The 23,400-nt window shown below is 32.7% G+C and overlaps 1 protein-coding gene across 1 annotated transcript in view; it reads right to left on the reverse strand.

Moving 5' to 3' along the window:
- Positions 1-963: 963 nt before the first annotated feature.
- LOC129231425 (caveolin-3-like) overlaps positions 964-23,400 on the reverse strand; it is a 49,662-nt gene continuing 27,225 nt past the window's right edge. Inside the window, exons 3-4 of the mRNA XM_054865738.1 lie at positions 5,352-5,594; positions 964-1,813 (exon numbers count right to left, since the gene is read on the reverse strand). Of these exons, the coding sequence (XP_054721713.1) occupies positions 1,697-1,813; positions 5,352-5,594 (360 nt within the window). The 3' untranslated portion in view covers positions 964-1,696. The remainder of the gene's footprint in view (positions 1,814-5,351; positions 5,595-23,400) is intronic.

Consider the following 23,400-nt stretch of genomic DNA (forward strand, 5'->3'; position numbering starts at 1 on the left):
TTATTTTCCTATTAAATAATGTAATTAATTCTTTTGAAACAAGTTTCTAGATCAGTCGTCAAATTTCAAATACAGCATTGTTGCTGACATATTTTAAAAATTTCTGTTAACTTCAAGTGTTCTGTAAATGGTAAGAAAAGGGCAGAAAGCAAAAAATTAAAATAAAAAAAAGTTTCAAATTCTCATTTTATCTACCTTTGTTTTAATTTATTAGTTAAATTTTTAGAGGAGTGCCTATTAGTTTATAATCATAAAAATTGTAAAGAATGAACAAAAATACTAAGTTTTTCGAGTGTCACAGATATAGTGCTACTGATAGTTTCAATTTCAAATGGAATTTGATTCTCTGAAAATATTGCAGACATTATAATAAGAAATGTGTTTTAAAATGTTACTAGCTCTGTTATTACCCTGCTTGATCTACCACGAAAATAAAAATTATGTCAAGTTACACAAGTTCTACAGTCGAGCTGAAATGAAAGAACATAGTAGTGTACAATTTCCCGTTCGAATAATGACATTGTAATTTGTTTTTCCTCGTATCGTCGCCTCGGAGCAACAGTAAGACATCTAATCCCAGGAATAACAGTAAGATATCCTACTGTTGCTTTGAGGCGACGATATGTACTTTTATTTCAACCTTTATACTAATAATGTCCACGAACTTAATGTCTTTGTTCTGCATCTATGTTTTAGTTGAAAAGTAATGCAGGTTTGCATCAACAGTTTCAGATAAGTTATTTCTTAGACAAATTATAAATTTTAAAGTTACAGCAGCAAGCTACTGAAGGAATTAAGAATCCATTTATATATTTACAAAGATTGAAAGTTTGAATTGGTAATATCAAAACCCTAAAGTTTTGCACTAAATGAAATTTAATTGAATGTATTTGCATGCATCCAGTGAGTGATAAATAAATTCTGAAGAATTTTCAAAAGAATAGAGAATTTTTTAAACCTACATTTATTTAGTCTACATTACATTCAGCACAATAGAGACAAGTAAATGAAACTATCAAAAATTCTTATTACATATACAGTAAATCTCCTTGGAGAGCAATACAAAATTAACGTATGAAATTTTTTTCACATTGAATGAGTATATGAAAAATCAGATCATGAAATATGAGCACAAATATAATACTTATTTGTGACATGTAGAATCTTCTTGCCTCATGACAATGAAAATACAGTTGAAGGTAACTATACAGTGAGACAAACGTATGCAGAGATGAATATTTGCGACACATTGTCAAATGATATTTTAAAATGAATAGTACATCATAGCAATAAAAGGTTTATATTTTGAAGTTAAAAATGAGATTCTGTTGTTTTCTTTAAAAATTCTACAAATGCAGTTCATATAAAAAAGTAACTTCTTTGAATTAAAGCTAAAATATTTGCAGGTACTTGATAGCGTGTATAGTTTGATAAAACCTACTTCATGCTACATATAAAAATAGAAAAATATTGCTGTAGGTATTTATTTATGTATATCTTGAACGTTATGAAATCTACAAAACAATGTGTGAAAAAAAATTAAAAATCATATAAAATCAAGAAAAATTCAAAATCAGAAAATAAATTTAAAATTTCTTAAAAAATAAACTCAATAAGTAAATATTTCAAAAGGCACTTTTATATTAACATAACATTCTTTCGTAGTTCAAAAAATAGAATTTTTGTCATAACGTTTTTAGGCTTCTTGAACAAGAACTTGTCTTGAAGTGTTGTTAATATTGATGTTTGAACAGAGATGACCCACAGACAGAAAGATTGGGTCCAAGAATGTATGAACAACGGCACTCCATACCTAGAAGAAAAATAAAAAGTTCATTATTAACAAGAATACTTCTTGAGATTGTTTAAAATTGTAAAATGCTACAAATATTGAATCATTCACGTTCATGAACTACCTGTTATAAAATACAGTTGATTAATCCTGATATTTTGGAAACAAAAGGGATTAAAGTTTAAATGGATTACTACAGTACAAAAAGCGTCCTATATTGTTATGGGACACAAAATGTCCTTAAGCTTTTAAAATATTTGCATAAGTTTTATTTTTAATAACGGATATTCGGACATCACTTAGCTGAACTATAAAAGTATGCTGTAATTTTGTCTACTAATAGCAATAGATAAGTTCTAAAACTAACGTGTCCAAAAACGTTAGTTCCAAACTAACCTCCCAACCAAAATCTTTTAGTCACAGTAAAACAACAATAGCCTTTAATGATGAAAGCGTCCATTTACATAATTTTTTACTTTACAAATACATACATAAATGTTTTGTTAAAAAATATTCCCCAGTATACTGTTTATCATTACTCAAGGATTTCCATAATAACAGTTGATTAATCGACCTTTCATTCCAATTAAATGCAAATCAATGTTTTTTAATTCACAAATTTTAAATGATTTTAGTAAAAAAGATCTCATGTGCCTTAATGAGAATGTATATCATTAATAAACTCTTTTTCTTCGTTTCTCGGAACGGGCAAGTTAATCCTTATTGTGCCCTTTTTTAACAGTACTTAATGCAGATCCTCAAAGCATTCATAGATGGGGGCACATAATTATAACTTTCAATGATTAAAATATAAGGACTTTCTTCTTTTAAAGAGCCCTGCTCAACAAAATATTACTCCTTACTCCTTTGTCATGTGCTATAAGTATTCAATTCAAAGAATAACTTTGATCATTATTAGACATCTCTAAGAACACAACTTTCGTTAATCAGCCATAGCTGCGGCAAAAATCAAGAAGAGCTGAAATTCTATGCATGCAAAAAAAAAAAAAATAATAATAATAATAAATAAATAAATAAATAACATGTCAAAGCCATTCAAAAAAAAATCTTTTAGCACCATCTCAACACTTTAAGGTATTACATTAGTTGGTATAAAATTAATTGCAGTAATTTTTAGCCGAGTAACAAGAACGTAAGGTTAAAAATATCTATTTTCTTTATTGTATCAAGACAAAATAATAAAAGTTCAACAATACAGCCATCTCAGATTTAAGATATTTCCTATTAACAGCTCATTGCTAATTAGAAAATACTGTCTTCATTTTCAAAACACTTAAAATTTTATAATTTGCAGGCAAAAACATCATCAGGTTTTGGTGAAAAATGTAGTAGAAATTTTACAAATGAAATTACAAACATAAATTCCCATTACTTCTTATTATATTTTTTAGTTGTGACCTTTTGAAAAATGTCTTTGTGCAAGGCTTGTTTTCTTTCTCTCAGAGCTATAAGCTCTTTTTAGATATAAATTAATGTCTTAGTTTAAAAAATATTATGTAGGCAGAAATAATAACATAATAATATGAAAACCAATAATAGTTTCTAAATAAAATTTTTAAAGTTTGAAGCAAAATAAAAGCAGCAAGATTTTTTGATAGATTGAAAATGAAAAAGAAAAGATAATGGCTCATCGTTAGAAAAAAACAAACATTTTTTCTAAATTTAGCCTTCAAAATAAAAATGTATATATACATAATTTTTTCAATTATCATTTTGTAACCTTTACCGATATCTTAAAGAGATTAAGGTAGTTTGCTACAACTACAAAAAAAAAAAAAAAAATCAATCTAAATTAGCTATCAAGGACAAAAAATCGTGCAATTTTTACTCAATTCACATCTTTAGATGTTAGTGCTTTTTGTAATCATGGAAGAAAAAAAGAGCGAAGGATCTGAATATCTTGTGTTTCAGAATCATGGTTATTTGATAAAGAAGTTAATGGAAGATTTTTTTATACATTCAAAAAAAAAAAAAAAAAAAAAGGGAGGGGGGTATTTTTCTTTATATATATATATATTTTAAATAGTGCTTGCGCTTTCTTGCCAGTTTTATTAGCTTTTGTGGAACACTATAGACATCCGACAAGAGGCCATGTCAACCTAGTCGGAAACTAGAACTAGAGGACCGGGTCTTTGCGGGGCCCGGCTACACAGACGTAAAAAAAAAAGGAAAGAAAGAAAGAAAAAAAGAAGAAAGAAAAAATGAGGAGGGTGGGACTCCGAATAAGCGTAGACGTAAAGATAAAGTAAAATTTATTCTTTTGGTATTTACTGTTGTGGTACTTAAAATAGAGTTAATTGTTTTGTTTTGAACAGTTTTTGATTTTTTTTCTTCTTTTTTCTTATGTTCCTTTTTTTTTGGGGGGGGGGGGACATAACTGACAAGGAGCCTGCCTTGGCTCTCTGCGGCCCTGACGATTGATTCTATTTCGTTCATGTGCGTTAGCTCTAAAATTACTTTTAGTCTACGTTTTTAAATATTTTTCTGAAATTTTCAGAATTTAATTCAGTAATGCATGCTGCTGCCAACATGGAAAGATCGCACCTGATGCTGTTGATTTCAAATTAATTTCTATTTTCAGCAAAATATAGTAAATTAAGTTAGATGTATATCAGTATTTGTTAGTTGTTAGTCGAGGTTTATTTCAATAGCGATGATACAAAGAATGTTTTCTGGCAATCATTGACGAGCTGTGAAGAGCTTTATACTGATTATGATTTCAAAAACGAAATCCTCAGAAAATTAAAATGTTTGACGAGTCGTAATTTCATGGTTTTATAAACAGGATGGTTATTTAACTTTGAATGCATAATTCTGTATAGCTTACAGACATTTCTCTCTCATATATTTCTACTTTAGAGTCATATTAACGTTTCTAAAAATTATTTTCAGGTTTTTACTGAAATGCGTGTTTCATATTTAATTAGCAATGTTTTAAGAGCACGATTCTGAGCCTTCGTATACTGCAAACAAACATTTTTACGCTCTCCTGCAAAGCGGTGAAAATGTGTCTGGGTTTGAGGTTTTCATGTTCCTTGGAACAAGTCAAATTTGACGGTCAATCTCTTTGATAAAAAGGAATTTGCCCTCGTGATACCAAGACGGGCTGTGTTGTAGTATTCTAAAGAAAGGTGTTACAGTTTGGTGTTAGGGAGGCGGCGAGGGTATTTCTTGTTTCCTAAACTAAGGATCAACAATTTATGCATATGTTTTACTTAAAATCTGCAAGATTTCTCAAAAGATTTATTTTTATAAGATAAACTCATTTTCTTCATATTAAGTGAAAGTTCGTTCCACGAGATTTTTGTCTGAAAAGGTTCGACTGTGATTACAATAATGCTGATTTTGTAATAATAACAATAATGCTGATGAAATAATGGAACTGAACCTAGCAATTGAAACATCAAAATTAATTCCCATTTTGAAATGTTAAAAAATAAAATAAGTTCATTAAAGGAAAACAAGAACTATTGAAATGGTATTGCATAAAATTCAAATGGGTAAATTTGTAATTAAATCAAACTGTTATATTAATTACCCTGTGTAGGATATGCATGAAGACATCAAAAGTGCGGAGAGTGGGGGAAATCACCCAGACATTGACCAATGTTAAAATGGAAAACACAGCTCCCCACAAAAATCCACAAGGAATGGCCAGTAGAGCAGACACTATTCTGTAAACCCATAGTTTGGTTCCAGAAAAGACAATAAACGCCATTCGCCAGACAGCATCAAACCCATGGCTTGCATCGGGTTCGGCCAGCAGATCTTCAAAAACAATCTATGAAGGAAAATTCATAAGATTATTATTAATTGCTTTGAGTTGAACACAGCAAAAATCAAACAATTTTATAAAAAATGAGCAACGTTTATAATTAATTAAAATTAAGTAATTTTTTTTTAAAGTTTCAATTATAAAATACCCTGTTACAATTTTTACTTGTATTCATTTTACTATAGTAAATTCCAGTGGCGTACATAGCACTCCTTCAACTTTTTAGGGCAGTGCTTCTTGGGGCACCCCGATGGAAGGTCACTGACCTCCCCAAAAAATCTCTTTTTACTGTAAATTTTGTTTGACGTTTCGGCAAATTTGGAAAGAGTAGTGCCCAGTAGGCAGTTTGGAGGCAGTAGCAAATGCAATAATTTTTTATTTGCTGACTTTATTGCATTTTTAACTCTCTATGCCTAGTGTCTTTATCATTCATTAAAATTCGAAGTTTCAAATTCGTCTCTCCTAAAAACTCGTTCTTCCCTGTATTTTACGCCATAATTTGACTTAATGCACTCGACCTAGATTTTGATGTACGCTTAAAAGAGCTCACGGGCGGCATTGGCATGAAATTGAAAGTATAAATATTCATTTTTGTAATTACTAAACTAACTTTAATTATAAACTAGGCAGCTCTGCCCCTGCTCGCTTCGCTCAGCAACCCCTGGTCGCCACCTGTGGTGACACAGCCATCTACGGTGGGAAACAACTGATAAGTTTAAAACTTTTGCCCTTAAATGTCTGGTCCCTTGAAGTTTAGAGGTTTAGAAGTTTGGATCAAACGGTACCAGTACTGACCTAAATGACATTGTCAGTTCGAGGAGATAGGGTTACAGATACACAGACAGATGCGCACAGCCTTTAATAGTATACCCATGCAAGCACACTACGCTACCTTGCTTTTATATTGCAGAATTATTTGTAATAATTATAAGTGATAATTCTTATTATAAAGGGGCATTAAATTCGTCGATATTAGTCTCTGCTGATGAAAAAAATCTAAATATTTTAGATTCTGCATTTAGTACAGAAGAAAAAATTGATTTTTAAACTTTCAAAATGATCGGTATCATCACATCATCAATAATTAGTATGGATAGACGATTTCCCCTTAGTGTTGTTTCTTTTACGTGTCGAGGTTAAGTTTGTCTGTAGGAGAGGCAATTTCTTACTTTCATCTTTTTTTTTTATGTGGGAAAATGGTGTATTTATTTCTAAAAAAAAAGAAAAAATACTTAGAGGCTAGTGGTGAACACTCGATACGAAATATCGATTTTAACGTCCAAGATTATCAATCATTGAATAATTCTTATCAAATTAAGATAGGCTAATGTATACTAATAGTAATAAATATAGAAACTTGCTTAAAAAAGACAGAAATTGGTTTCACAATTAAAACTCTTTTTCGCAAACGATTTTATTAGAAATATTTGATATAGTTCTACCTGTTGGATAGTATTTTAATTGATCGTTCGGTCAACAAAATTGTATTAATTTAGGTAAGTAAGCTTTCTGTCGAAAACTGAAACTTAGTGAACATAGAATCATATGTTTGATTGGGTAGAAATTAGTTTCACACATAAAAATTAAACTCCCTTTCTTCTGTAAAAGGATTTTATTGAACACTCCACAAACGCTTCTTCTACCAACTACTTAATCTTTTAATTGCTCTCCTGTTGAAAAAATTCTAGTTTTTCCAGTAAATTAATTTCCTCTTCGGAATATTAAATGTATTTTGTAATGTATTGAGAACGTTTCATAAGAAAGATTTTGCTTGTATTCTAGGTGTGACTAATAATGCAAATTTGACAGATCTAACCAAGAAACCGAAAAGGTAAGTTGTAAAATAAATCAACTTCCACTGATTTGGTTAAAATGTGTAATTGTTCCTTTAATTTTCATACCTCGGCAAAAAAAAGGCCAGAACTTGAATTAATTCGAAGAAACTTCAGGTGCTTTAATTTTTCGTCACTGCAAACTAACAACAGATAAGACTATAATTTCTTCCTTAGAAAGTTCTCCTTCGGTGACCTTGTGAATGACGTACAGAACAACCCCCTCTCCCAGAAGGAGTTTGGATCACAGTGTAGGTGCAGGAGAAAGGCCCCTTTTTACACACTGGGCGGTGTCTAGCCCCTGGAATGTAGAGCAGATGCCAAACGTCAGATGTGCGTGATTCCCACGGCAGTGGAAAGAGGGGCTTCTATTGTTCGGGGAGGTCAACGTTCACCAATCCTGCCCTCTTGGAATGCTGAAGTAACCAGATCAACAGTGGAATAGTAGTACGGCTTTCTTCAGCAACACCACCTTCAAAAATCATATGCTTAACGATGGATTTCATTGTAAGGTTGCTTATGCATTGTGCAGCCTTTGAAGCAGCACGCATTCCTTACGGCACAAAAGACTAGGAAATGCATACAAATGGGTAGTTTAAAATCGGATATAATTAATAACGAAAGCTTAATTGCATATTCACCTAACCCTTTCTTTTGTATCCTAATGCATATCTTCTTTTACTGCGAAGTTCAGATCTATTTATAGAAGCTTCTAAGATCTTTTTTATTTTTTCAGGTTATTGTGAGGATATTATGTGTAACGGCACATAAATATCCTATGCATCTTATGGGCTATTCAGCAAATCGAGCCATTCACATTTTAATGAATGAGAATTGTTTCATATATGATGGAATTCTAAGCATATTCATTTCTTCCTATTAGCACATTCATCGCAATTTTAGCTTGAATATGTTACTGTTGAATTGAATACATAGGTACATTTTTACTGGCATGTATTTTATCATTAGCCTTAAAGCAAGTATTTTCAGGGATGTCGGGAAAAATATAATTTGGTTATTTTTTAACTGAACAACAAACTGTTGCAAGTCAGAATTCGAAGGAAAATAAAGCGATGATAAAATTCTAATGGAATTGATACTTCTAAATATCGTAATGAATTTGAACACTAAATTAGGAGACTAGTAAATATGAGGGAACAATTTGCTATTAATTGTCATCATAAATTTGTGCCTTGATCGTGATTTTCGGGAATTTCTTGTTTTCGGAACTTTTTAATTTTAACATCGGTATACAGTCGACCATCGATAACAGCAGTAGACAAGATATACTCATTACATCACTTAAATGGTTTAAATTTGGAAAATTTAAATAAATGCTTTCGGACTTTATAAAAAAAAGTGCATTTGAGGAATACTTAGATAGACTAGAAAAATTTTAAACAAAATTTGGATTCAACAAGGTTCGTCAACCTCTTCTTTTTTACATGTTCATCATTTCCGTAAATGTTTACTTTGCTCATTGAATTTTTCTACAAAATACCATAGTCCTGGTATTTCTTTAAATTACCCATGTGAATAAAAGCCGGAAAAAAAAAAAAAAAAAACTTACGTAAATTTTGCTTCGGTATCAGTAGTCATTCCAACTTAATTTCTTCATTTTTTACAGATCTTTGCTTATTTATTACAGCATAGTTTTGTTTACAGGACTAGAAAAGTTCGAAAATCGGCCAAAAATCTCTACTTCTTGAAAAATACACTAAACATGTTTTTTCCCCATTAAAGTGTTCTACTATTATAACGTCCACCTTTTTTTATCAACACTTGAAAAATAATTTTACTACCCTATCCACAACACGCGTGAATAATATCTTCCCCTCAAAAGCAAAATAACAAAAAAAGTGTTACTATTTTTCACGAAAATTTCCTCACCGAAATGCTCACAAATTAAATAACCTCGAATTAAAATAAATTTCGCCACTCGTCCTCTTCTTCCGTAGCAAATTCCTCTTCACAACATGCACCCAATTGTCTCTCATTTTCCCTAATTGAGGTCAACTGCGAAACTCAAACGACAAAATAAATACATCTTAACAGCTCTCGCAAAAGAAAAAGCCAAAATGAAACAAAGCATTGTCAAAAGCATGCCCTTTCGACCCTTCTTTTCATAAGCATGCACAGCGTATGGACTCAGAAGCAGAATTCACACGCTGCTTTGGCAAACCATGTTAATTCACACTGAATGCAATTGACTCCGGCGCACGTTTTGATGGGTACATAATGCCCCTCTTGCTATGCTCGTCCGACTAATAAAAATTCATACGTCCGTCTCCGCGCTCCGTTCAGTGACGCCACTGAATACGTATTTTCGAAATACGTATTCAGTGGCGTCGCTACGGGGGCGGGGGGAGCGGTCCGCATCGGGTATCACCAGTTTGGGAGGGGGGGTGACACCCAAAGTGAAATTACAAGTTTTTGAAAAATGTGCAGCTAAAATGCGTTTTTAAGACTACAAATTTGAAATTTTTCCCGGGGGGGGGGGGGGTCACCGCCTCTGGTGTCACCCATGCTATGTACGCCACTGACGTATTTTCTAAAAATTTATCCCTCCGTCTTAGCGCCAACGAAACACGTATTGTCTAGAGCAGGAGTCGGCAAGTAATTTTAGTTGGAGTCCGGATACATATAGATTCAGAGAAACTCTCATATTCTACAGTAACCATTAAAACTTAAATCATTCCTACAATTACTTCCAAAGCATTAGGAAAGGTGGTAAAAGTGGTGCCTAAAGTATTTAAGTATCTTTAGGCTAAAGATACTTTTGCCGACTAAAAAATATTTTCAAATAATGTGTTTGTGCAATTTATACTTAAAAGTATTTTAGGCGGTCGGTTTTTAATTTTCCTATGTCCGGACTTGGACCCGCGGCCCGTCAGTTTCCGCCAACTGGTCTAAATATTTATCTGTCCGTTTCTGCTTACGAAATGCGTACCATTTAAATATTTACCCGTACGTCTTCCTGCAAACGAAATGTAACGGGTTAACTGAGATATTTTACAAGGAATCCCGTCCTCCCGCACCCCAAATTCGGGCCCCAATTTTTATATAATTCAACGGAGCCACAATGTTGTGTAGTTATAGAAGGAGTTACCACTGTACCGGATATCGCTGCAGCAGCAACAGCGACTATACAGAAAAACAAATCCATTCATAAACAAATAAAACGCTGCTGTAAGTGAAGACATTCTTACTTACACAATGGAAATGATCGAATGATTGTCTAAGCCTCAATAACATACATAAATAAGCGCACGAATTTAAGCTAATATGGTTAATTAAATTAATGTACATATACATGTATGTACCATTGTTTTGCGCGACTGACGATATTAATTATTTAGCAATTGTTTCACTGATTGTTATTCTCTATATAGGTCAAGTTAGGGTTCGGTAGTGTTAAAATACTTCGAAAACAAAATAGCCATTTAATTAAAAAAGATTGTGGCCAAATTAAGAAATGATAATTTAAAAGTCATCCTCATGAACAAGATGATAAGCGCTGCACAAAAACTCGCATCAATCAAAAGAACAACAGGCAAATGATTCAAAAACAATAAAGCAATATTGAAACTAATTGCTTACTCGTATTCTCTCTTAATATTTATTTCTAACATAATAAAATTTAAAAACGGATGACGGTGAAGTTATTGCAAAAAAAAAAAAAAGGGGGGGGGAATTGATATTAAACTGATTGATATAATTGATATAAAAACATTTTGTAACATAAAAAGCCTGTTACTTTAACCAAAATTTGTGATGTCATACTTCTTGTTACCCCTCTCTACACCTTGTCACAAACTGTCAATTTCTTGAATCTCCCCTCAAAGCGTGACATTATTTGTGGACGACCCCTTTGATCGAATATACTCGTATTTTTTACACATAAAGCCCATTTATATCCAATAAGAGCCCTTTTGAATTCCTCTAACACATGACTGCAATTCTTTGCTAATTTGAAGTAGTGCAAAAAAAGCATAAGGGACTTTTTTTTAGTTTTAAATGAAACGTGTGCTAAGTTTAATCTCCAAGATCTGTGCTATTTTTCTACAATTTTTGGAAATTAGCATTTACACCAATTTACTTCAAGTTGTTTCATTTGTACTTTTTAAGCGTGTTCCATTGTTGTTTACATTATTTTACTTTAGCCAAACAGGCATTTACGTATCTCTTACCAAATGGTGTTTCTAAAATATTCGGGACTACTCGTAGCACTTTGTCACCAGCGGGAGGTTCAAACAAAGAGGCCATTTTATCGCAAGTATGTTAATTACCGTCTATAGCTTTGTTTACTAAATGCTTGTTAACAACACTCACGATGATGAAGACCAGCTTTTTAGCAGAACGAGAGGGAATTGCTAACATTTTCCAGAACTAAATTGAATTCCATTCTTTGTCTACTTCAAACTAACCTCATACCATAATCTGGAAAGTCCTGTTTTTGGTTTGCTTTTGCAGCAACTAGGGTACAGCTAATTCCGCTAACTGAGCGGTAGATTTAAAAGAATGCAAATAAAAACTGATAAAAATCGCAAAAGAAGCCAAACAGTACGAGAAACCCATTAAGTGAAAAGTAGCACGAAACACTCGAAATCTCATCAAGATCACATTTTTGCTAAAATGACAGGCGATATGAATGAAGAGAAAATGACACAAAATCTGAAGGGAGAATGGCTCAGTGTTGGTGTTTCTTTTTTATTTTTCGAAGAGATCTTGCGCTCTAATGAGATCGCCCCCCTAAATGTGACGAAGGAGGTCAAGTGGGAGAATCAAACTCCTAACAAAGCATCATTTGTTGGATTTCTTTCCTTCTTTTGTTCAATTCGAATAGTCAGGAACGCACCACAGAGAGAGAAACAAATTTGAAACCAAATCTTGATAAACAGAAAGAGATTGTCTACAAAAATGCTGGATGTAGCTGATAACCTCGTTTTTGTTGAGAAAATAAACCGTTGTGTTTGTTTATCATTAGAAGTTAGAAATGAACATATTTTGCTTCATTGTTAACGTTTATTCGTTTAAAGAGATATTTTTTTTCTCAATAAACGTCAACTGAAAGTTTCTGTCTGATTGTGATTATGGTATTGTTGTAAAAATAATATGCAAGAAACATTTTAAGAACATGCACGGCGATTTTATTTATATTTATTTTTCGTTTCCTGCCAATAAAGAAGGTAAATCGTATTTATTCTTGAAAATGCGAAATTTTTGCGACATTTGCGCCTAGTGATATACGCCTACCACCCCCTCTCCCTAAAGGTTTAAGTTTAATAGCAGAAATCGCAGAAGCAGGGTTTTAATTTCAATAAAAAAAACTGAATACAATAGACGTATTTAACTCTTATTTTCTAAATGCTTCAGCATTTTCTGTAACTATATAAATATTATACTGATATATATATATATATAATACTGTTGGACCGCGATAAGAATTAATATCTTACGAGCAAGACAAGTTACTTCTTTGGGTTTAGGGGAAAATTCAATGTGACATGTCCTCTGAATTATTCTTGTCCTGGAAAAATTAGTCGCCAAAGTATTTTTTTTTTTTTTACTCAACCGGGCGAATAGACCTTTTGGACCCTGTGACAGCAATTTAAGATCTCTATGAATTTGTGCACAACAAAATGTTTATCACCGTATAAATTGAACGGTTTTATTTGCAATTTTGAATTTCTGAAAAACTATGTTCTTCTGTGAAAAAAGAATGTAAAATTCCATCCCTTTGCAATGATAGTTCAGTTTCAAATATCGTTTGGTAAAAGGAAGAAAATTTTCTTCTTCTTGCCATAAGAAATTCCTGCCAAGTCTAGATTATTGAACTTCCTTCCATTCAAGGATGTTCAAGGCTTTCTTCTTGGAACAGAGTTTCCACCTGTTCTGACTTCCTTCTTTCTTTCTTTTTAAAGGTATTTATGTTAGTTATAAACCTATCAGAATCAGTTCCATAAATTGTCAAAAAGTATATCACTTCACGATACAATGAGACATTTCTGTTTGCAAAACTCTTCTAAAGTTAAGATTGAAAATAAAATTTGAACAAATATATTCACATCAAAGTAGACTAAAAAAAATCTCGCTAGCGAAAATAGATTGAATTTTTGAAAGAAAATATGAAGAAGAAAAACTTTTAAAACAGTTATTTTTACATAGCAAATGTAGAACTAACAGTTAAGAAACAGAAAAACTAACATTTAGGAAAAAAAATATATTTATACATATAAACTTCTTAAGCGTTGCAGTGTGTACATATACAAGTGTCGCTTTACTATTTATTCATTTCGTACTAAGAGAAGATAGACATTATGTTTAAAAAATTCAATTAAAGGACTTCACAAAAAGTTAGAGAAAAAATGCTTTCAAAAGCAAGCAGAGGGGGGAAATACTTGTATACTTGTACTATTCTTGAATACAAGCATGTTATACCTTCATAGTTGGAATGAGTCAACTTTCCGGTTCTAAAGGCAGCTTCGCCTAAAAGAGTGGGAGCTCAGCTGAAAAAGAAACTTAAGGTCGAAAAAAAAAAGAGCTTGTGCTTTGTATGAAAGATGTCAGCTCATTACCCCGACTCAACATACACGTGCAAGTGCCGATGTCCTTCGTCGACTTTGGGGTCTTTTTATAAACGAAATTACATTTCCTCCGCCGGGTCATTCAATCTTTCAAGTCATCGTTTTTTTTTTTTTTAATTTTTTTTTTAAAAGAAAAAACGTGGTATAAACGTCAAAACAAGACACCCATGTTTAGAGACTTCAAGTGAATGCGCTTGGATCTGATCCATAATTAATGCACGATTGCAAAACCAGAACCAGTTTATCTCTTTCTCCTACTTCGAAAAAATATTTGAAGAGTTTCGGAACATAGTTTAAGAAAAATTAATATATTTTATTGATTATTTTAGCACATTTCTATCCACAGTTTTAAGTGTGACAGCCTTCCATTGTATTGCGTTTCTGATGCTGGCATTATACTACATGGGGGGGGGGGGTATATGCATTCATCAAAAGCAGAAATTTTAATTTCAGTAAAGGATGAAATATTTTGTAGTATTCATTTTACTTTCAATGTGACATCATTTGACGAAAAAAAAAATCTAAAGGATTCTAAAAAAAATCTAAAGGATCTAAAGGGTAAAGGATGAAATATTTTGTCGTATTCATTTTACTTTCAATGTGACATCATTTGACGAAAAAAAATCTAAAGGATTCTAAAAAAATCTAAAGGATCTAAAGCGTAAAGGATGAAATATTTTGTCGTATTCATTTTACTTTCAATGTGACATCATTTGACGAAAAAAAAAAAAATCTAAATGATTCTAAAAAAAATCTAAAGGATTCTAAAAAAAATCTAAAGGATCTAAAAGGTAAATGATGAAATATTTTGTCGTATTCATTTTACTTTCAATGTGACATCATTTGACGAAAAAAAAAATCTAAAGGATTCTAAAAAAAATCTAAAGGATCTAAAGGGTAAAGGATGAAATATTTTGTCGTATTCATTTTACTTTCAATGTGACATCATTTGACGAAAAAAAAATCTAAAGGATTCTAAACAAATCTAAAGGATCTAAAGCGTAAAGGATGAAATATTTTGTCGTATTCATTTTACTTTCAATGTGACATCATTTGACTAGTTGCACAAAGCAAAATGATAATACTGAGACGTTTAGATCGAAAAGGAGTAGGAGTTCTACAAGAAAAAAATGTCGATTGTTCTGGTGTAGTTCCATTCACTTGCACGGTGGAACCTTCTTTGCAATTCCATAACACCCGATGAATATTTTTTTTTTTTGCTATCCATTGCTTTAGCTGGGTGGAAACGCCTGGGATTACCGTCCTTACATGCATTTGATTTGTTATTATAATGGTCAAAATGTGTAATTTTTAGATGAGCTATTTGTTATTAATACAATAGGGAAGTTTTCGATTTTTCAATTTTATTTTTATATGATAGAGTAACATGTATGAACATCATAGGTGAAAAAAATTTTGCGATACGATAAGTAGTTTTTTTTTAATTAATTTTTAAAGTTCAAGCACTTGTGACGTCAAATGACATAGGAAGTGACGTCCTGCGCTCTTCCGATAGGGGAGAAGCCGAAGGTCACGCATTCGACTTCGAAGACGAAACGTAAAAGGCTTATCTCCTCGCAATTAACTCCTCGCGTTTCTGGAACATTAAACCTCTCATCCTCTCGGAAATATTCGAATATCATCATTGATGTTACATGAGGAAGATTATTTAGATTGTGCTTTAACGAATCCGGTCTCCATAGTCTGTTCAAAAGGATTATTGAATTTCTAAAAAATAACTCTATCAGCGCGCTCAAAATCTTCTTAGCGAAAACAAGGGATCTTCGGCGGAAGGCTGCACATTCGCGCCCTGTGACGTAGGCTCGTGACGTTTCAGAAGCGCGCACTTTTGCGCGTGGATTTTTAAAAATTCATTACAAATCAACCACGGTGTTTTAAAATTCGGCGATGGTGAATTTTTTAGTTTTGAGGGTCACTTAACAATATCCGATTGCCAAAATATGAACATTTAATAGGTTGCAACTTCCCTATTATAGCGTAATTATAATTATTTCAAAAAAGAATCTTGAATTATTTCTTCCTTTATTTTTAATCGAATCGCGGAAACGGACATTTCTGTTAAATTTAATGCAGCGATATCCAGGTTTAAGGACTACGGCGGCAAGTGTCGACAAACCACAAAGCCACTACAATAGCTAAACACGCAAGCAAGCTGTTTTATTACGTTTCATCCGGTCATACATTCGATTGCAGGATATGCAAAAATTTTAATTAAGGGTGCGTTCCCACAAACACTTTTTCCCAATTAAAGCACTGTCACTAACTCGTACTACCAACCCCCTGTCGCGATGAAACATACCGTCAGTGCTAAAGTAATTAGACACAAATTTAAAACATTCTGTATGCATTTTAATGAAACTGTAATTGAAAAATACATGAAATTCCTTACAGCTTTCAGTCGTAAAATTTGGGTAAACATGAATCAACAAGAAATGGAAAAAATTAAACTTTCTAAGAATAAAGCTCATATTTTAATCGAATTATAATAAGATGTACGGATGATTGAAAATAAATACAACTGTAAAACTTGCAGATAAACGAGTGAAAGGGGTCGAATTTGAACCATTAGAAGAAAAATATAAAGGCTTTCGCATTAGGTTTTGATTTTAATTTAATAAAACGAAGATATGTAGCTGTGAAAATATATTATTTTAACTTTTCTAAGGGTTTTCAGTAGCGAAAATTGACGCTTAAAAGTTTGAGTCAAAGTCAAATATCAACAAAAGTACTAAACTTCAACTCTTGTTTTATATTTTAACTGAATGTAATAGAACATATGCAAAGCGGAAAGTAAATTTTATTCTCAGCATTCTTGGAATCTTTACGTTCCACTAAACGTTTTCAGTCGTAAAAAAAAGTTTTTGAAAGGTCAGGTCACAACGTTAAATAGAAACAAGAAACAATAAAAAATCATCCCCATTTTAGTTTAACCTTAACTTAATGGATGGTATAAACTTGAAGGAAAAAAAGTAACTCTTTCAAAATCCAGAAGAATTTTCAATCGCGAAACGTGCTTTATGTAAACTCGGGTTCAAACCTCAATGAGAAATAATATAAGTTTACGATCTCAGAATGTCAAACTACGAAGAAAATATAGCTTTAAAAATAAAAACCTTCCTTTCCGTTCTCCACAGCGAAACGATGAAGTTTTTTTGACCCCTCACAAATTGCAGTTCAAGATATTTGTCAGAATTCCCAGACTCCGTTAACGAGCACGTGTTCCTGTTATTCCCCACTCTGTCCAAACATAAATTCACATCGCTGATGTCATATTCCTCAAAGTTCCAACAAAGAGCTTTGATACTTTTTAGAAAGCTGTAAATCTAGCTAATATTTGTTATTTTGGAGATATTTTATGCAGGGGGGATTCTTTTTACCACGGAGAGCGATGACTTGATAGTGTAATAATGAAATATGGTAGAGTGGAAGCGAGTACATATATGAAATGACGGTTCTAATGGCGTCAAATTACTCTGAACGGTGAATGGCCGATCATTCATGCTTATATGTTTTTCAAAAACCGCTTTTGATGCTCTTCAAACCATGTTTCCTTCTTAGTACAAGAGTGATATACGATCTGATATTTGAATTGCGCTCGAAATATATGCATGGGTTTTGGTTATTATTTTCTTTTTTGCCGGGGGTGACATCCTTTCGGCGTTTTTAATAAAACCGATACACTCTAAAAACCCACTTTCAAAACTCGTTTTTCCGTCCCAATTGGATTTTAAGTTTTTCAGGTTTGTTTGAAACTTTGATATAACTAGAAAACAAGGAAGGCTTAGTGCCATAAACGGGGAGAAAATGCGAATAAATGGGATCAGAAAAGCTCCCCCCCCCCCAAAAAAAAAAGTTCAATATTAATTGGTAATAGTTGTAACGCCTAATGTATTTTAAAAAAGTTTTATTTCTGCCTTTTCCTCCACAGAATTTTCTATTAGCCTGAATTGTCCTAATGCCTATTGCAAAAACTACATTTTTATTGACGTTTTCCATCCTGCATGACTAAGTAAAAAAGACATGTCTTAAAAAGTTAACTCTTTCTGTAAATGTTCATGGAACATACATTAATATAGCACTGTGTGTTGAATATTTCTATTGCACTATTTCTAAACACGGTAAACAAGTATAGAGCACGGATGAAAAAGTTTTATGCACTGAAAGGTCACATTAAATTTGATACTTGGGGAAAAATGCTTCATGAACAGAACTGGAAGGGACATTGTGTGAGGACACGCTATTTTTCAATTACTAAAAAAGTCGTTCAATACTAAATCTAGGTTGCCTCTTCCTAGTATAGGCTGCTGATGGCACAGCAGAACAAAGGGAAGACAAGTACAAAATAGTAACTCCCAAAATCGTATTTCTTCCTAATCCTCGCAATATAGATTAGTAAAGTCATTTTCGTGAATTATTTCTGGAAATCTTTGGAATGTTCTTCAACATAAACAAGTAAAAACAAGGCAAAGAGGGTGATAAGTGAGAAAAAAGCCTGATTTCGGGTAAAGCTTATTTATAAAAAAAAATTATACATATGGATGATTAGGATGCTATAAACCCCGGAGTTCTTATCTACCGTCTGGTACTCGTCAAGAGTAAGGGAAAGGGAGTAACATGAGACTAAAAATAACAAATGCGAAGAAGGCAGTTTATGCCAAAATCTTGAAGGAAAATAAGACATAGTAAGAAAGATAACGGATAAGAGCTTAACTGTCTTCCAAACGAAGTCTGCTTTTAGGGGCATAATATAGATTTACATGCGAAAACTTTTATGTTGGATTTTTTGTGAACACATTCCTTCAAATAAATAAACTGTTTTCTTCAAAAGTGGTGAAAGTCAATTTATTAGTATAAAATGATATGATAACAATAAATGCAGTCTGTTATGGGATTTTTTTTTTTTTTTTTTTTTTTGTCTGTATACTTCCTTTTCCCCTCAAAAAAAAAAAAAAAAAAAACTTTCAAAATTTGCATCACTTTGTCAATATAATTTTACGTACGTATTTACTCAAATTTTAATACAAATTGCCTTCTAAATGGTAAAGCGTCACGTTCCGAAAATACACAATACAGTCGAACCTCGTTAAAGCGGAATTCACGGGACCATCATAATTATTTCATGTTTACCGTATTTCATCTTATCCGATCAATTTATTACGTGATTCATCGAATTCGCGTTAACGAGGTACGATTGCATTCAGTTTAAAAAGTATTGACAATCCAAAATACTTTTACCAGCAAATCTAGTTAAACCGAAGTTAATGACAGAACGTAAAAACGGAAAAGATATATAGGAATGAAAGATAATGAAAGGATCTTGCAATTCGCTTTCTTTTTTTATTCCTCACCCAAAGTGGTCTAGCAGCCTTGGTGTGCCCGGTCAGAGGTCCTGTTTAGGGTGTAGATTACGTGTTGTTGTGGCGTGAAGGAAGAACTAATGAATTTTTCGTAGGGGGTGCAGACTGGGAAGTTATTACCACGTCAGAGCGGGGCGGAAGGTCAAAAAAACTCCCTACGGACACAATTGACGATAAATTACTTTTTTTTTATTTTCTTTCAAAAGATAATTTACGGTTTATTATACTAAGGAATGGGAAACGGCGAAACCTCGTCAAGTCCAGTTTTCATCTTTATGGAAAGGAACAAAATTGATGAGATGCGCATGTAATATCAATGAAGAATTATGATTGTTTTTGATGTTCATATGTGGAGGAATTTTGCTAATTAAATAAAGGAATACAAAATGTATTGGCGCAAATATTTACGATATTTTATGGGAATATATGTACACACTAGGAAAGCCTGAGTCAATGGACAAATATTTAACTTTTATTTTATTAACTAAATATTGGACTTTCTGCTAAAAAATGTAGTTTGCGAAATTATGATTTTACCTTAAGCGGAGTAGGATATATTGGGTCTTTTGTTTTTGTTTTTCTTTTCTTTCTTTTTTCGTTATTTATTTTATTTTCTTTGTCATGTTCTTTGTTCTCACTTTTTCTCAGAAACTTTCATGCAACTCAAAAATCAAAAAGATAAGTAGATAAAATTGGGACACATCTTTTTCATACATCATAATTCGGCTAGGGCTAACTTATTTTATTAGCTTTTTTTCTTTTTTTTTTCAAGCATACAGTGAAGTACAGTTTTTCTTTTATACGCTTATTCTGTTCCGGAGAGGGTCCAGTACATATTTACGAATACTTATCACAAGCTGCAGATTATTTTCAAAGTTAAAATGCTCCTTTTTATCAAATTTAAAATAAAGCTGATAGTTAATGTGTTTCTGAGTTAAACAGGTTATTATTATTATTTTTAAGTTAAAATCTAAAAGCTCAATTTGTAGTAAATATGTGATGTTCTTATAGTGGTTTAAATGATTAATTTTCAATTTCAGTGATCAAACATAATTAACTTTAATAATGGAAACCTCAAATTTCAGTCTATCAACTACCTCCATAAAAACATAATAGCAATGATTGAAGATTGTCGCAAATAACTTTAGCTGTAACGCATTAAATGAGTAATAGCAATCCCCCCTCCCCCCTAACAACAAAAATGCTAAATGAGAATTCAAAGTCCATCCCTTCTTTTCAACTTTTTTACCAGAAGAAGATTAAAGAAAAAAATGTAAAGTCAACGTCAAAAACGTGTTTACAAATGTTAAGTTACGTGTGCTAGTAACTGTAACACTTTCATGAAACGGCTCAGCGACGGGAGGTCACGGGAGCTCATTAAGACCTCCCAAAAATTTTCAGTAAATTTTTGCATTTTTGGTAAATTTTTGAATGATGAGTCGGGAAATTTAGTATTGCAACAGTGCACTTAGCATTTCTTTTTTTAAAAGATGCCTAACGTTTCGTCTCATTAGGAGCAAGTATATGTACATGCGTGTATTTTACCATTCGATAAAATTTGGTAGTTCATTCGACAAATTGAGAATTCCCTCCCTCCCGAAAATTTGAATTTGAGGCACCCTGCTTTCATACTGCACCATACCAACGCTTAATTGGCATTAAGAGCTCACGGGAGCTCAGGTCCTGTAACTATTTTCAATTTTATGTGAATTCTTACATATTGAACCGAATGCGGATATTTATAAATGGAATTTTAACTAAGTTTTGAAGACTTTAGGATATGCGTACTTCTGTTGTTGGAAAATAAATAATTCCTGCATTTACACGTCAATTTTATGGTCTCTATCTAGAACAAAATAAGAATATATTTACAATTAAGAATAGATAATTTAAAAATAATTAAGCTTTTTTCCCTCGTCACTGAAAAAAGGAAACAGCTTTCAAAACGTGAATGCTCCGATTGAATGATTTCCTAATGTCCATTTAACTCCGGCAGAGGAAAAACAATTAAAAGAATGACAGCAATAGAGCGGTGGCTATGTTTTACTCTCTTTATTATAATTTTTTTTACTATACATTTATCGCTAACCACAAATTTCTAGAATGGATAGGTATTTCTATCTAGGTATATTTACGACACAGTATTAACATTTTGCACAATACTAGTTTCAACATGTCCCAGCAACCCTTCAAATACGTGACTTAAAATCGCGTTAGAAGACTCAATTGAGGATGGTGAAGAAACAATGCGAAAAACATTATCTAATTAATTCTGCGAGACCAACAGAAATCGTTTAGCTTAAAACTGAAGACGCGATGTCGGCATCATTAAATCGAAGGACGTGGGGTGATAATAAAGGAAGTATCTTTCCGCTTTTAGATATTCCCTGCTTACAAGGCCAGAATCGAATCTATTACTTGCAGTACTAAGGTAAGAATAGTCATTAGAATAATAAATAAAATAACGATGCATTGAGCAGAGCGCTACGAACAAGGTGTTCTCCTTTATAGAAGGGATTGATTGTTTCATCATTGCCAAGTTCAGCAATCTAAACTTAACGTCCTTGAATTTTTTTTCTCTTTAGAGGGATGGAGAAAAATATTTAGAGTGACCTATTTTTTTTTAATTTGCTAATAATTCTTAACATTGCTCCTCTGGTCGATTATAGAAGTCACGGCATTCATAATTGTCTTTTCAGAAATTTAAAAAGAAAAAAAAAACTGAATGCTCAACAAATGAAACATGTTATTCAGTACGAATAGAAATAACGTCAAAAGTAAAAACATCAACAAAAGATTGCAGACGCATGTTTTGGAGTACATGGAGCCTCTAATGCTTAATATGTGAACTTATGTATGAAAAGAAATTTTTGATTGAAGTTGTCGCACATTTTACCACAATTGCAACATTTGTTACAAGACTTCATTGCAGCAGCTAAGAGTTAAGCACAACCATGTGTCAAAAAATTGATCAGAAAAAAGGTTTGGCACATGGTGTCGACAGAAATGTAAAAAACTTTCTGGGACATAGCAACTCAAACTGTCACTGGATTTTAAAAACTGAAAGAAAATAATGTAAAGCTACTCAACCGAACAAATACATAGACTATTTCTTAGAGCTTACAGCTTAAAGAGAGAAAAAAAAACTTCAACAAGAAATGTAATCCAATTCTGGAAAGCTGAGCACAAGCCAACGCGTTTGAAAAGAGCTCCAAGATATTTCTCAGCTACAGGAGTTCTCGAAGCTGAGATTACTCGTCGAGTTTTCCAATCCACTTTGAAACAACATCTTTTATGACATCAAAGCGTTGAGCGGCAACTTGACAACCGACAACAATATCAGTCGTAGATGGAACCAAATATCCGAGAAACAGTCCGTCGAATGTTTTTCTTTCCATTAGTTATTATTTCTTTTTTTACGGTTGAAGATGACGACGGGATCAGAAATGTCCTCTTCTCCCCAACTCGCGACGATGACTCATGCAAGGATTGGAACGTGACCTTCAAACCCAAAGTACCCCCAAGCGCAAGTGGCTGGCTGCATGACCTCGTGGATGCACTAACACTTTTTTGAAGGAAGGATAGTCCTGGAAGGGGGGAACCGCAGCTGTTCTTAATGACTTGTTGTTATGAATTGAAAGAAGGCTAGGCTATCAAGAATGCGGCCATAGTGGCAGCTCTGTGATTACAAGTTACTCTCTACCTGCTAACAATCCGGCTCTAACCAGATAATTCAGTCCTCAAAACTGGTCAAAATTGGATATGTTTTCGTTAGATTGTAAAAAAATGGTAATTTTAATCCCGAAAATAATTTAAAACGTCAGAAACGACCGTAAAGGTTAAATACAAAACATCCTAAATGGTATTTACAAATAACCTTCAAACAGAATTCCAGATCATCATTTCGAAATCTTGATGCTGAAAGTGCAAAAACAGTTAAAAATGGAACTTGATTTTTTTTCGATGCCAAACTAAAGACAGACGAAAACTAATTTATTTTAGGAGCGCCAAAATG

Source organism: Uloborus diversus, chromosome 10 (assembly GCF_026930045.1).
Source record: "Uloborus diversus isolate 005 chromosome 10, Udiv.v.3.1, whole genome shotgun sequence".
NCBI lineage: Eukaryota > Metazoa > Arthropoda > Arachnida > Araneae > Uloboridae > Uloborus > Uloborus diversus.